General features: G+C 37.6%; 2 protein-coding genes across 2 annotated transcripts; both read right to left on the reverse strand.

Moving 5' to 3' along the window:
- Nucleotides 1-43: 43 nt before the first annotated feature.
- LOC107818470 (uncharacterized) lies at nucleotides 44-4,427 on the reverse strand. The gene is made up of 3 exons (XM_016644496.2): nucleotides 3,974-4,427; nucleotides 621-1,775; nucleotides 44-494 (listed from the first exon to the last, which is right to left on the reverse strand). Exons 1-2 carry the CDS (start codon nucleotides 4,139-4,141, stop codon nucleotides 732-734), a joined length of 1,212 nt encoding a protein of 403 aa, XP_016499982.1. The 5' UTR covers nucleotides 4,142-4,427; the 3' UTR covers nucleotides 44-494; nucleotides 621-731.
- A 4,081-nt stretch (nucleotides 4,428-8,508) lies between these two features.
- Nucleotides 8,509-10,300, reverse strand: LOC107818478 (uncharacterized). Its single transcript, XM_016644507.2, has one exon. The coding sequence runs from the start codon at nucleotides 10,176-10,178 to the stop codon at nucleotides 8,748-8,750; it is 1,431 nt and encodes a 476-aa protein (XP_016499993.1). The 5' UTR covers nucleotides 10,179-10,300; the 3' UTR covers nucleotides 8,509-8,747.
- Nucleotides 10,301-12,741: the final 2,441 nt, after the last annotated feature.

Consider the following 12,741-nt stretch of genomic DNA (forward strand, 5'->3'; position numbering starts at 1 on the left):
GATTTTCCTCTAAAATAAATTGCATCAAGTAATTGCTAAACGCTTAAGCCTTAAAATGAATCATGAGAATAAATGGTTCACCAATGAGATACAGAACAAAGAGGGTGAGATTATTTCATACAAGGGTCAGGATGAGACACATTAAACAATTTTTAAATCTCTGTTTCTTCTGCAAAATGTTTCATGCTTCATGCAGCGTAGAATCCCTTTTTCACCATTTACAATTTGCACTGAACTACTAATGAAGGAGGTTACAACATCCAAAAAGATGTAATTTGATATTTACACCACCAATCTTCAACTAGAAGTATTTTTCTCTCTCAGATGGAATAGGGGCATAGTAAGAACCAACAGAAGAAAGAAAGCACCTCAAAAAATTGGTGAATATCCATCTCCCTAGAGATAAGGTGTGTAGTCGAATCAGAGATCCATCACCAAACGTGGGCAACCCAGCCTATGATGGACCAGATGGCTCGTCTTCAAATTTTACTGGCCTGTAACCAAAAGAAAATATTCTTTAACTTAAAGACGCAAAGCAAGAACTCAAAATGAGAGTTTGCGCCTATAATAACAGTACTCATATACTATGAACATTATATTATATTCTATGAAATACATACCACAACAGATCCATTCTTGTTGAAGATAGCAGCAGCAACAACATGGAGCAAACTGATGCTCGTTATCAACATTACTCAACCGGTATCCACTATTACTTTTGAACTGCAAAACTATTTGTTTTTCCGTTGAATATGGTTTGGTCCATGATGGTTTGAGACTGATTCCTTCATCTCATTTGAAAAAGCAACAGCCAACTCCAACTTCCCCATCTTCTTTAAATTACTGATCAGTGATCTGTAAACATGAATTGATGGGCGGAATCCCCTGAGCTTCAACTCATTAAAAAATCTCAGTGATTCCTCAATATTACCACATTTTCCAAAGCTGTCAATCAAAGCATTATAAGTCCGCAAATCTGGTTTAATTCCTCTCTCACACATCTCCTTGAAAAATACTAAGCATGACTCAAGCCTGCCTACCTTCCGCAGTCCAGTAATTACGGTGTTATAAGAAACAATATCAGGAATTAGACTATCCTCTTTCATGGCCACAAACTCTTTAAGCATTTCATCTGTTCTACCACACCGGCCTAATATTCCCAAAATGGTGTTATATGTAACCACATCAGGTTTAGATTTCAAACTCTTCATTTGATCAAAGATCAGCAAGGCCTTATCAATCTGTCCACATTCGGCAAAGGAAAAGATGATCCTATTCATAACTGTAGCAGTACTTGGAAAAATCAACTCGGAAATCTCCCGGACAAAGCTTAGTAAGCAGGCAACATCATTTTCCCTGATAAAAGCCTGAGCAAAGATAAGATATGTAGATGAATTCAGAGATTTGCAAGATACTAACAGATCCTTGAAACTCTGACATAGAAGGCCAATATCATTTTCCTCGCCTGCAGCTTTAAAAAAGCGATTGTATGCAATAGGGGGAAGGAGGATATTTTTATCATGCAACGTCTGCAATAGCTTAGTGGCTGCTGATAGATTTCTGTCATTGCAAAACTTATCAATGTAAGCAGCACAGAGTTCCTCTCCTGAACTTTGAGAATTAGCCATAACCGAGAGGACTTCCGTCAACACTTCATCAACAAATTCAGCAGGGGATGCTTGGGTTGAGATCGATTGGAAGCTGCCGGAAAAGATACTAGGAATAAAAGACGGCCAATTGAAGAGGACTCCAACTGGGATGGATTCAATACAATTCTGTATTAGAAATTAGCAGTAAATCACAAGATTAAAATACAAAAACCATGTAGGTTACTAATAAAAACAGCTAAAGCAAGTGCCTCAAGATAGAGGAATGTAAGAGGGAAATGAAGCCTGGTTCAGAACATCTTATCCATTCAATGCAATAAAGCTGTTCGTAACAAAGACTAGAGTAAAAAACTTACAATCTCATAATTTAGTGTAGCATAAAGAGTTTCCAGTTATTACGGGGTTGCACCAAGGGTCTGCGCTCAGCCCATTCCTATTTGCCCTGGTGATGGATGCACTGACTCATCATATTCAAGGGGAGGTGCCATGGTGCATGCTATTTGCTGATGACATTATTCTAATTGACGAGACACGAGGCGGCGTCAACGAGAGGCTAGAGATTTGGAGACATGCTCTTGAGTCTAAAGGTTTCAAGTTGAGCAGGACGAAGACGGAATACCTCGAGTGCAAATTTGGAGTTGAGCCGACGGAAGCGGGAGTTGAAGTGAGGCTTGACTCTCAAGTCATTCCCAAGAGGTGTAGTTTCAAGTACCTTGGATCGGTTATTCAGGGGATCGGGGAGATTGACGAGGATGTCACACACCGTATAGGGGTGGGGTGGATGAAGTGGCGGTTAGCGTCGGGAGTCTTGTGTGACAAGAAAGTGCCACCATTACTAAAAGGTAAGTTTTATAGAGCAATGGTTAGGCCTGCCATGTTATATGGAACTGAATGTTGGCCGGTAAAGAACTCACACATCCAGAAGATGAAAGTAACAGAGATAGGGATGTTGAGGTGGATGTGCGGGCATACAAGGATGGATAAGATTAGGAATGAAGATATTCGAGAGAAGGTGGGTGTGGCCCCCATGGAGGACAAAATGCGGGAAGTAAGACTCAGATGGTTCGGGCACATTCAGAGGAGGAGCACTGATGCACCGGTGAGGAGGTGTGAGCGACTGGCTGTAGTGGGCATGCGGAGAGGTAGAGGACGACCTAAGAAGTATTGGGGAGAAGTGATCAGACATGACATGGCGCGACTTAGGATTACTGAGGACATGACCCTTGGCAGGGAATTATGGAGGTCGAGCATTAAGGTTGTAGGTTAGGGGAGGGTTATGAATATTTCTACAACACAATAGAGTGAGACTAGCCAGTTAGGAGTTAGACTGAGAATGTCATTGGTCGTCTATTGATGCAGGGCTTTACCTGCTAGTTTTACTATACCAGTCATCTATTTCGTATTTCGTATTCTGTATTTCATATCTCTTATTATGCTGTTATTTTATTATGCATTTTAATGGTACTAATATATCGGCTCCTGTTGTTTTGTTGAGCCGAGGGTCTCCTGGAAACAGCCTCTCTACCCTTCGGGGTAGGGGTAAAGTCTGCGTACATATTACCCTCCCCAGACCCCACTTGTGGGATTATACTGGGTCGTTGTTGTTGTTGTTGTATAAAGAGTTTCTAATCTCAATATTGTATCCTCTGTGTTAAATGTGAAGGGAGCCTAAACAATCAACCCATAAACTCAAACAGGCCTTCTAAGAACAAAATCATGGCTACAACCAACCCATAAACTCAAACAGGCTTTCTAAGTACAAAATTTATCTGAGTATTCGTGGCTATCATAGTTCAGACTCTGCACAAGATATTTCGTAAGCTATTTCCATGAACTAGATCATAACAGAGCAACTTCACTGTCAAAGCCCAATAACCCCACTTTAATCCACTCCCGTTTCGCTCAACCACCACCCCCAAAACGCCCCACCCAAACAAATCAAGGGAAACAACAAGGAAATGAAAAAACTGAAGAGACAGCAACTTTTACTAAATGACATTTCCATAGATCATATCTCTTATGAAAGATCAAAAGCCGGCTTAGTTGGGCCAGCTCGTCAAAAAGTTCACTTCTTTTGACTGGTTACTATTATGACAATAACTAACTCTTCGCACACAAAAAATCCTTTATCTAACAGCTCTTTTACACATGAATTAGGAAAAAGTTGTCTAAATTAATGAAGCTTCCCATGCCAAGGAAATAAGCAATAGTCTGCTCATCCACCGAGCAAGAAGCATCTAACTGAAAAATCTCCAAAGGGTAAAGACCTTTGCATATCATGTATGTTTCCTTTTTCTAGCCCTAGCTATATAAGAATAAGCATTTAGAGGTAAAGAGGCTTAAAATCCAAAAGAATAAATACTCACGTTAAGAAAGAAATTTCTGCACCGATGTAGTGTGTTGAATGCCCGAATTCCTTTAGCAGAGGAGTGTAACCCAACAGCGACACTATAGTTCAATCGATTGAAACAAGAATGGCATAAGAAAGTTAAAGTGGTCAGCTTTGCTCTGCCATTGAAAGCAGCTGCTACCATCTTTTTCTGCAGAGATTTTAGGGGTTTATGAAACCCGAACTAGGGTTTTAAGCATTGGGTGCGAATTTGTAGATTCGATGTCTGTGCAGGATAAGTTGGGAGAAGGATTTGGTGATGAGCCTAAAACCCCTATTTTCATGCTCTGTGAAGAGCTAATAGAAAAACCCTTCTCGCATTTTCGGGTCGAGACTGAAGTTCTATTTTTTTTTTTTTTTGATAAGTAAAAGTTAATGACCAATGGAAATTGAACCAGCAACCTAATAAAACGTGTCTTGCCTCTTATCGTTCATAACTTCTGGTGACATTGCCAATTGGGATATATAGACAGGGGTGTACAAGGACAAAAAAATGGTTTTAGGATACCATTTATATGACAGTGTTTAGTGACAGAATTAAGATTTAATTTGATTTATGCACAATATTGGTATATCACGAAAAAAATATTAAATCAATAGTTTTTTCAATATTTTTATTACATTGGGGGATGAGCAAAGTGAGAGTGAAAGGGTTAAATTGAACTTGCATCTATTGTATGAAAGACTCCCTCGGTATCATTAGACTATAAGTCACGGTGGTTAATTGTTGAGAGTAGTTGAAAATTTTAATAAGTTTGAATTTCTCTAAAGTTCTGAGCTTGTAAGAATAGAACTGCGGCAAATATTTTTAATGTCCCAAAAAATTGGGAATGAGGAGAGGAGCATAAATATATGTATGTAAGGATATTAGGAAGGTTTAAACACTTCTTGGCTTATTCATTTCTTTAAGGTTTTTGGTTGGACACTCAGATTATTGTAAAAATTGCACGGGGCGTCCTATTTGGTCACCCCTATTTAACTTATACCTATTTTTTTTAAAAACTTTCAATTTATACCCACTTTTTAAATAACTTCAGTCCCTTTCTCCCCCTCCTTCTCCTCCTTCGTCCTCTTCTTCTTCTTCTTCTTCTTCTTCTTCTTCTTCTTCTTCTTCTTCTTCTTCTTCTTCTTCTTCTTTCTTTCTTTCTTTCTTTCTTCGTTCTCATCGTCCAATTCATAATCTTATAGGGAATCGAAGGAATCACCTAGACTTATTCTTTTTATTTTCTCATGTACATAATAATGATGTGAATGCTTGAATTAGTCAAAAAATGAATTAAGTTGACATTGTTGAGCATATACCATGCTATAAATATCACCATTGCTGTTGTTAGTTTCCTCACCAAGAAATCCAAAAGGAAAACAAGTTAGATATGGCTAAATAAACAGCCTTCGTTGCCCTTCTCTTCTATATTCTCCTCGTCGCTGCTAGTGGTGAGTCAAATTAAGTAGCTTATTTTTTTTTTTAATCAAATTAAAGGATTGGGATGTTCAGGATTGTCCCAAGATACAAAACAAAAACTTCCTTCGATAAAAGACAGTTCCAAAACAAAACTTCAGCTCTAGAGCTAAAGTTCGCCAGTTACAAACAAAAACTTCAGCTCTAGAGCTGCAGTTCGCCAGTTACAAAATAAAAACTTTAGCTCTAGAGCTGAACTTCAGGCCCGACGACTAAAATGCTGAAGTTTTGCGTGATTGCCTTTGCTACTTCAGCCCCGTATGCTGAAGTTATGCGAAAAAACGGGTACGCTTGCAATTTTTTTGCAAAGCGGGCACAAGTTAAAACGTGACACAAAAAGCGAGTATAGATTCAAATGCCCCCAGATTATTTCACGTGGAGTCAGAATTTATTCTCACTATCATAAGTTTATATTCAGCATATGTGGACCACTGATAAGTCTAGATTGAATATGCGTGAATCTCAAAAGATTATATTATACGTGAAGTTTCTTGAGTTATATAATGTCTCAAAAAGTCAGATATGCGTGTATAAGGGTGTTGAGTTACATAGCTTCTACATAGATAGTTCATGGCAATTTAGGATCAAAAGCTCTTGCTTGATCATGGATCGTAGCAAATGACCAGTTCTATAGGATATCAAAGTTTCTAACATAACTCATTTGCAAATATTCCTACACTTAAATTGAGTTTCCAGAAAGATTCAAGAACGTTAAAAAATGTCATTCCTCATCAATGCTGCGTTAAAAGAGAAACCGTTTAATAGCTACTGAGGCACTAAAGAGCTGAACTCAATATTAGATCCAAAAAACGGAACAAGTGGCGAAAGTTAAGTTTAGTAAAGAGTGGGAAGCGTATAGAGATTCAATATTCTTCATACAATTTAGAGAAGACAAGCATCTAAGGTGTGGCTGTGTGCAACAAATGACATTATAGGCCAAACTGATGAGAAAGACAACACTTGGTGAGAGTATAAGAAGATTGTAGTTCTAAAAGATCTATAAAAGAACTTTTAATATGCTGTAAGCGCCATGCAACACTGAGTTCATTAGTTTAACAAGTAAATGAAAGAAGTTGAACTATATTAATATGACTGTCAACCTTAAATTAGAGTAACTGTGGAAGTTTGTCTCTTGCAAGAGACCATATAGAGTCATCATCCTCTAATCTTTTCCAGGTCAAAGCAACCTTCTACTGATGGAAATTGAAAGATTATCATGAATGTAACGCAAAGAAATGACAAAAATTCTACTTCCAAGAATGTAAAAGACATGTGCCTATTTACAGTTCAACAGAAATGTATGAGATCTGATCTGTCAAGATGTCTATGCAGACTGTGCAACATAAAGATGCTAGGTAGAGTAAAATTAAACAATAGAAAAAGTGTGCAAAGCTAAAATCAATTATAAGATCAACGGTTAGACTGTAAGATATTCTTGACTTGCTCAGTGAGCTTTTTAAGATAAGAATGGTGTGAAAATTGTTTATATAACATACCAAAAAACATAACAGAAAAAATCATATATCCCTGAAGCCACCACATTACATACCAAAATAGATAAGAGAATAAAAAGATCTATATCGATGAAACCACCACCAATAAAATAGGGAAGTCTCCAAGGGGAAGGAAAGACAAATCTAGGCTTGGTAAGAACGCTGACACCGAGCTATATTAACTTCGGACACTATACCTTAAGAAGCTGCGACAAAGTATAAAGGTGGCCTTAGTTACACAAGGATGTATGAGCTTATTACAAAAGAAAGTAACAAAAGAACCTCAAGGGAAGAAGAAGTCACTACGATGCTTCTTAGTAGGATAAAAAGGTTAGCAGTTTCTTTAGAGGTGGAAAATGCAACTTCCTTTTGGAGTCATTTTCAACTTACTAACTTGATAGATTTAGATATATCGTGTGAGCCTGTGACATTTTGGGACATAATGGTCGAGAATACAGAAAGACTTGTTCTCCAACAAGAGGAGTGCAGTGTCTTCCTGATATGGTGTACATCTCATTCAAATGATTTGGTAGCCAATTTTGTTGACTTGGTTTGGTTTGATAGCCAATCTTGTTGAAATTGTGAAAAAGGTGTGCAAATTGTCAAATATTGTAGGCTTTAGAGAGTGAGGTTTTGACTATAAAAGGAGAGTTTTAACTCTAATTTCTACACACCAACAAAGAGAGAAAAGAGAGAGAACAAGGTATTCCATAAACTATAAGAAAATAGTTTGTGAAGAAAAATAGAGTGAGAGATATTGTAGTGAGGTGCAAAAATCAAAAAAGTGTTTATTTCTTTTGAGGGTGTAGTAGTCTTAGGAGTATTTTTACTCGTTACTATATAGTGTAAAATTCCTCGCTATAGTGATATCAATTGCTCTTCTTGACCGTGTTTTTTCCCTTATTCAGAAGGGTTTCCACGTAAAATCTTGGTGTCATTATTGCTGCATTTCTATTCTTGCTGATTTAACCATAACTTAGTGTTCTGCGTTTATCACTAATACCGTGAATATTATTTTACGGGGTTTATTCCCAATACTTCCCATGACCCGTTTCTTATGTTCGAATATGTAACTAGCATCATAGCCAATGAATGCCCTCTACTCTGGAGAAGAAGCTGGTATCGGAAAACCTTGGTGAATTGAGGTTGAGTAGACTGTTTGGATACTTAAATGATTTATAAGTGTCGACACTACACACTCTTAATATATCCACAAAAAGGGGAAGCCACAGTCAATTTCTACAACAACAACAACAACAAATTCGGTGTAATCCCACAAGTGCGGTCTGGGGAGGGTAATGTGTACGCATACCTTACCCCTACCTTGTAAAGTTAGGGGTCCAATAGATGCCACTGTCAAATTCTAATTCTGAAAATAAGTCATATTCTATGAACCTGGAATCCTGATACAAATGAACTAGAAATCTTAAAATCCATTAACTCCCTCCTCAAGCATGAGATCTCATATTATCATCAAAAGAGAATTATGAAGCACAGAAGTAAGTTTCTTCCGTTACAGATTCTCAGTAATGCAATGCAGCTGACACAACATATAGCAAGAAGCGATAGCAATATCCAGCATTCTCCTTAGTAAAAAAAAATAACTTGGCCACATACTGTAAGACAAAACCTTATTCATATTGTACCAAACAATGTAATTCAGAAGCTAGAATACCAGTTTGAAGAAGCAAAAGAATGCTTCCTCATTGAATTAAAAGGCAAGAATGAACAAAAATTAAAAGGCAGGATTGAAAATTGAAAGAGCATGAAAAAGAGTTAGCAGCTCCCTTTATTACACATTATTCCTCTTCAGCACCTTCCTCTGCAAAACTTAGAACTTGACAGACTGATGGCTCCTTATCTTCATCACTACTGAAAAACGATTTCTTGCCTATCAACTCTATCATTCTTTTAGCAGGTCCAGAATCCCTAGGAGTCTCATTGACACACCGAGCAATCCTAATTCGCGGGAGCAAATCAGGCTTCACAGTAATGCTTAGTGGAGATTTCTCACTCTCTGTACTTCCATGAACTACTATCTCACTAGGAATTTCCCATCTCTTTTTCACCCTACTTTCAGTACCCAAATTCTTGCTCTCAGTTTGAGATACACGCGTTTTCCCTACAGATAACGATAGTTTCTTATCATTTCTCTTACTCTCATCCTTATCATTCTCAGGTAAAGACCTCTTTCTCACTACTGATGACTGAGTTGTACTCTGATTGTACCTACTAGCCACAACCCTCCCCGGCCTCTGTGGCTTCTTGTTAGCAGTAGCAGACTTTTCGACATCTTTAAACAACTTCTTTGGCTGAACTGAACTCAGAAATCCATCATCTTTTTTCGAATTCTTCTTTGATGCAATTGTAGTAACTGCCTGCCTCGTTGTAACCATTGTTCTTGCTGCAGCTTTTCTTGATTTGGGACTAAGGCTTGAACTTTTTCCCTCTTCTTCAATCTCTTGAAGCTTCCAAAAACACGACTTTCGCCTGTTTTGTATTGGCTGAACAGGTGTTATAATCATCTCTTGCTTTCCCAATTGTCGTGCCTTTGTTGTCCCTGCTAGAATATCTGATGGCCCCATACTCAACCCTCGCCGCCGCGTTCCAGTAAAAATCTCAGAAGGTCCTAAACTAAGGCCCCTTCTCTGCTCCGCCTTTGTTCTTGCACTCATTGATGTACGACGCTCTTCAGTCTTAATAACACTTTGTTTTGGCTCCATAAACTTTGCTGCCACAACCCTTCCTCGCTTTTCAACAGTCTTAGCAACATCTTTTTCAGCCTTTTCAATTCTCAAAGCCTCTAATCTTGAATTCAACCTACTAATCTCCATCTCAATTTCTTCAATTTCCACATCTATTTTCTTCTCATCACGGAAATCATTTTCCTTTCCGCTCTTTCTAGCCGCCATCTCATCAAAACCCTGTTTGGAATTGAGCTTGTTCGGCTTGAGTCTTGAATTTTCCAGAGCTCCATTAGGGTTAAGTGGCTTTATGGGTAACGGAGATGAGAGATTAACAGATGAATTCTCAAATAAAGGAGTTTGATTTTCCTTACTTGAAAAATCAGATTCAAAGGAATCTGATGGCCTAACCAAAAGGGGTTTCAGAGGAGACCAAGAACGTTTCAGTGAAGATAAATCTTCAGAATCTCCATTATCAAATGCGGCATTGTTCCATATCTGAACATCTGCTGGGTTAATCCCTTCTGGGTATTGTAATACACTCATTTTTCTCAATTGGGTTTCAAAAATATACCCAGAAGAAGTGAAAAAAATAAGAATCTTGGAGATTTCTTGATGTAGAGGAAGAGAGAGGGAGATGAGAAAGTTGGTTCTGAATAAGGGAAAATTCTTTCAGGTTTTTGTATTTTCAAGTTTTTGACCGTTGGGACAGGGAAATTAAACGTTGGATTGTCCGCTCCATCCTGGCCGTTGAATATTAAACGGCTCTCATTGACGCTCCGATTTGATTTTAAAGGCTAAATATTGGGTAGAAAATGGAGGTTAAGTTCTGATTTAACATCATGCTCACGCTCCTTCTTCCTTTAGCGGAATGATAAAATACGTCCAATGTCGTCAATTTTTTTTTTTTTTAAAGGCTACTTTATATTAACTAAAATGTTATAGCTCAATCTAATCAAATTCCAGATGTCAAGGCCCAGTCACAATTTAGTTTTCAGTTAGGCGTAATGAAATAAAAAGTTGACCATAAGGAGTTTGATAAATCAAACTCATGCTTAATTTATGTGACGCATTTTTTTTGGTAACTAACGTTTTGCATTAATCACCTTTGAAAACTTTATAAAGCCATAGTTAATCAAACAGAATTAGCTATATCAAAAAAAATATATCTATCTTTTCTTACTACTTCTATATACAAGGAGCTCTCAACTAAAACAAAATTCTTAAACATATAAAACGTAAAATTATGTACAAACTCTTTTACTCTAGGACCTGCTCTAATATAATAGATATAGACAATTTCCCGTACAATTGTTTCCCAACTTCTAGTCTTCTTTTCAAACACTCTATTGTTCCTTTCCATCCATATAGCATATATACATTCTGCATACACCAATTTGAAAATTTGAGCTTGCTGTGATTTCCCTTTAGCACTTTTGATAGCCCAGTCAACATGTTGATTCCATTCTTCTGTTGTTTGCTGCCATTTTAACCATTTTTGCAATCTCCTCCATATAGCTTTAGCAAAGTCACATTCAACAAACAAATGTTCTCTTGTTTCCAGTTCTGCTTGACATAATGAGTAAGTGGTTTCCACTGTCATGCCCCATCTCATTAGTCTATCTGTTGTTGCCAATCTCCCCTGTAAATATAACCACATTATAAAGCTTACTTTTGGTCTTGCATCATTTTTGAACATAAGACTCTTCCAGATTACTGGCCTCATTTCAGGAAGCAGCTTATAGTAGATAGTGTTTGTCAAACTCCTTGTGGTCTTGTTTCCAGGTATCAAATGCAACTTGTTCTTCGATTCCAATATCTTCCTAGTAATCCAACTTGCTTGTGCTGGAACTATTGTTTCCATCAGTGGCTTTCCTTTGATGTAATAAGCATGAATCCATCTAATCCACATCTTGTCTTGTTTATGAGCTACATCCCAGCATGTCTTGATTTGAGCAGCTTGGTTCCATAACTTTATGTTGATGATACCTATTCCTCCCATAGACTTGGGCATACATACTCTATCCCATGCTATCAGAGCTTTCTTGGTAATTGAATTAATACCTGACCACAGATAGCTTCTGCAATAAGCATATATAGTCTTCAATACCTTCGAAGGAATATGGAATAGTTGAGCCCAATATGCTTGCATACCAAACAGAACTGATTTCACTAATTGAGTTCTCCCTGCATATGATAGTTTCTTTGATGTCCATGAAGTGATTCTGGCTGTAATTTTCTCTATTAAAGGCTGCCATTGCAATAGAGAAATCTTCTTTGTAGATAAAGGCACTCCCAAATATTTAAAAGGTAGATTCCCATGGACAAACCCCAAATGCTTCAGTATATTATCCTGCTCTTCCTTCCTAACTCCTCCAAAATATACACAACTCTTCCCAAGATTAGCTTGCAATCCTGAAGTTGCAGAGAAAATCCTGAAATATTCATAGAGTGCAGTAATAGAAGGAAGGTTTCCTTTGGCAAACAACAGTAGATCATCTGTAAAACATAGGTGTGTGATACCTAGCTTTGCACATTTTGGATGAAATTGATACCTCTTATCCTCTTTCAATTCATTAAGTAGTCTACTCGGATACTCCATAGCTATTGTAAATAGAAAAGGAGATATTGGATCCCCTTGTCTAAGTCCTCTAGCTGCATTGAAGGGCTTACTTTGTTCATCATTGATCACCATAGTATAGTTTATAGTTTGAACATACTCCATTATCCAAAACACAAATTGGTCAGGGAAACCAAGCTCATTTAACATCTGTCTCACAAAGGTCCATTCAACAGAATCGTATGCTTTTTGTAAATCAATTTTTATCATGCATCTGGGTGATAAATTCTTCCTTGTATAATCTTTTACTAGCTCATGGGCAAGGAAGATGTTGTCAGCTATTTTTCTCCCTAGAATGAATCCAGCCTGGGCTTCACATATGATGTCTGGAACCACTTCTTGCAATCTGGAGGCAAGTATTTTGGCAATTATTTTATATAGCACAGTACAACATGTAATAGGCCTATACTCCTTCACAATGTTTGGCTTGACAATTTTTGGAACTAGTGTGATAGCAATACAATTAATTGCCCTTTAAAGTCTCCCAGT

This window comes from Nicotiana tabacum, chromosome 10 (genome assembly GCF_000715075.1).
Source record: "Nicotiana tabacum cultivar K326 chromosome 10, ASM71507v2, whole genome shotgun sequence".
Taxonomy (NCBI): Eukaryota; Viridiplantae; Streptophyta; class Magnoliopsida; order Solanales; family Solanaceae; genus Nicotiana; species Nicotiana tabacum.

Bases quoted from the DNA above. Each gene is read 5' to 3' on its own strand.
- LOC107818478 (XM_016644507.2), bottom strand. From the start codon at position 10,178: ATGAGTGTATTACAATACCCAGAAGGGATTAACCCAGCAGATGTTCAG.
- LOC107818470 (XM_016644496.2), bottom strand. From the start codon at position 4,141: ATGGTAGCAGCTGCTTTCAATGGCAGAGCAAAGCTGACCACTTTAACT. The intron at 1,776-3,973 runs GTGAGTATTTAT...TTTCTAATACAG, and splicing joins GCAGAAATTTCTTTCTTAAC to AATTGTATTGAATCCATCCC.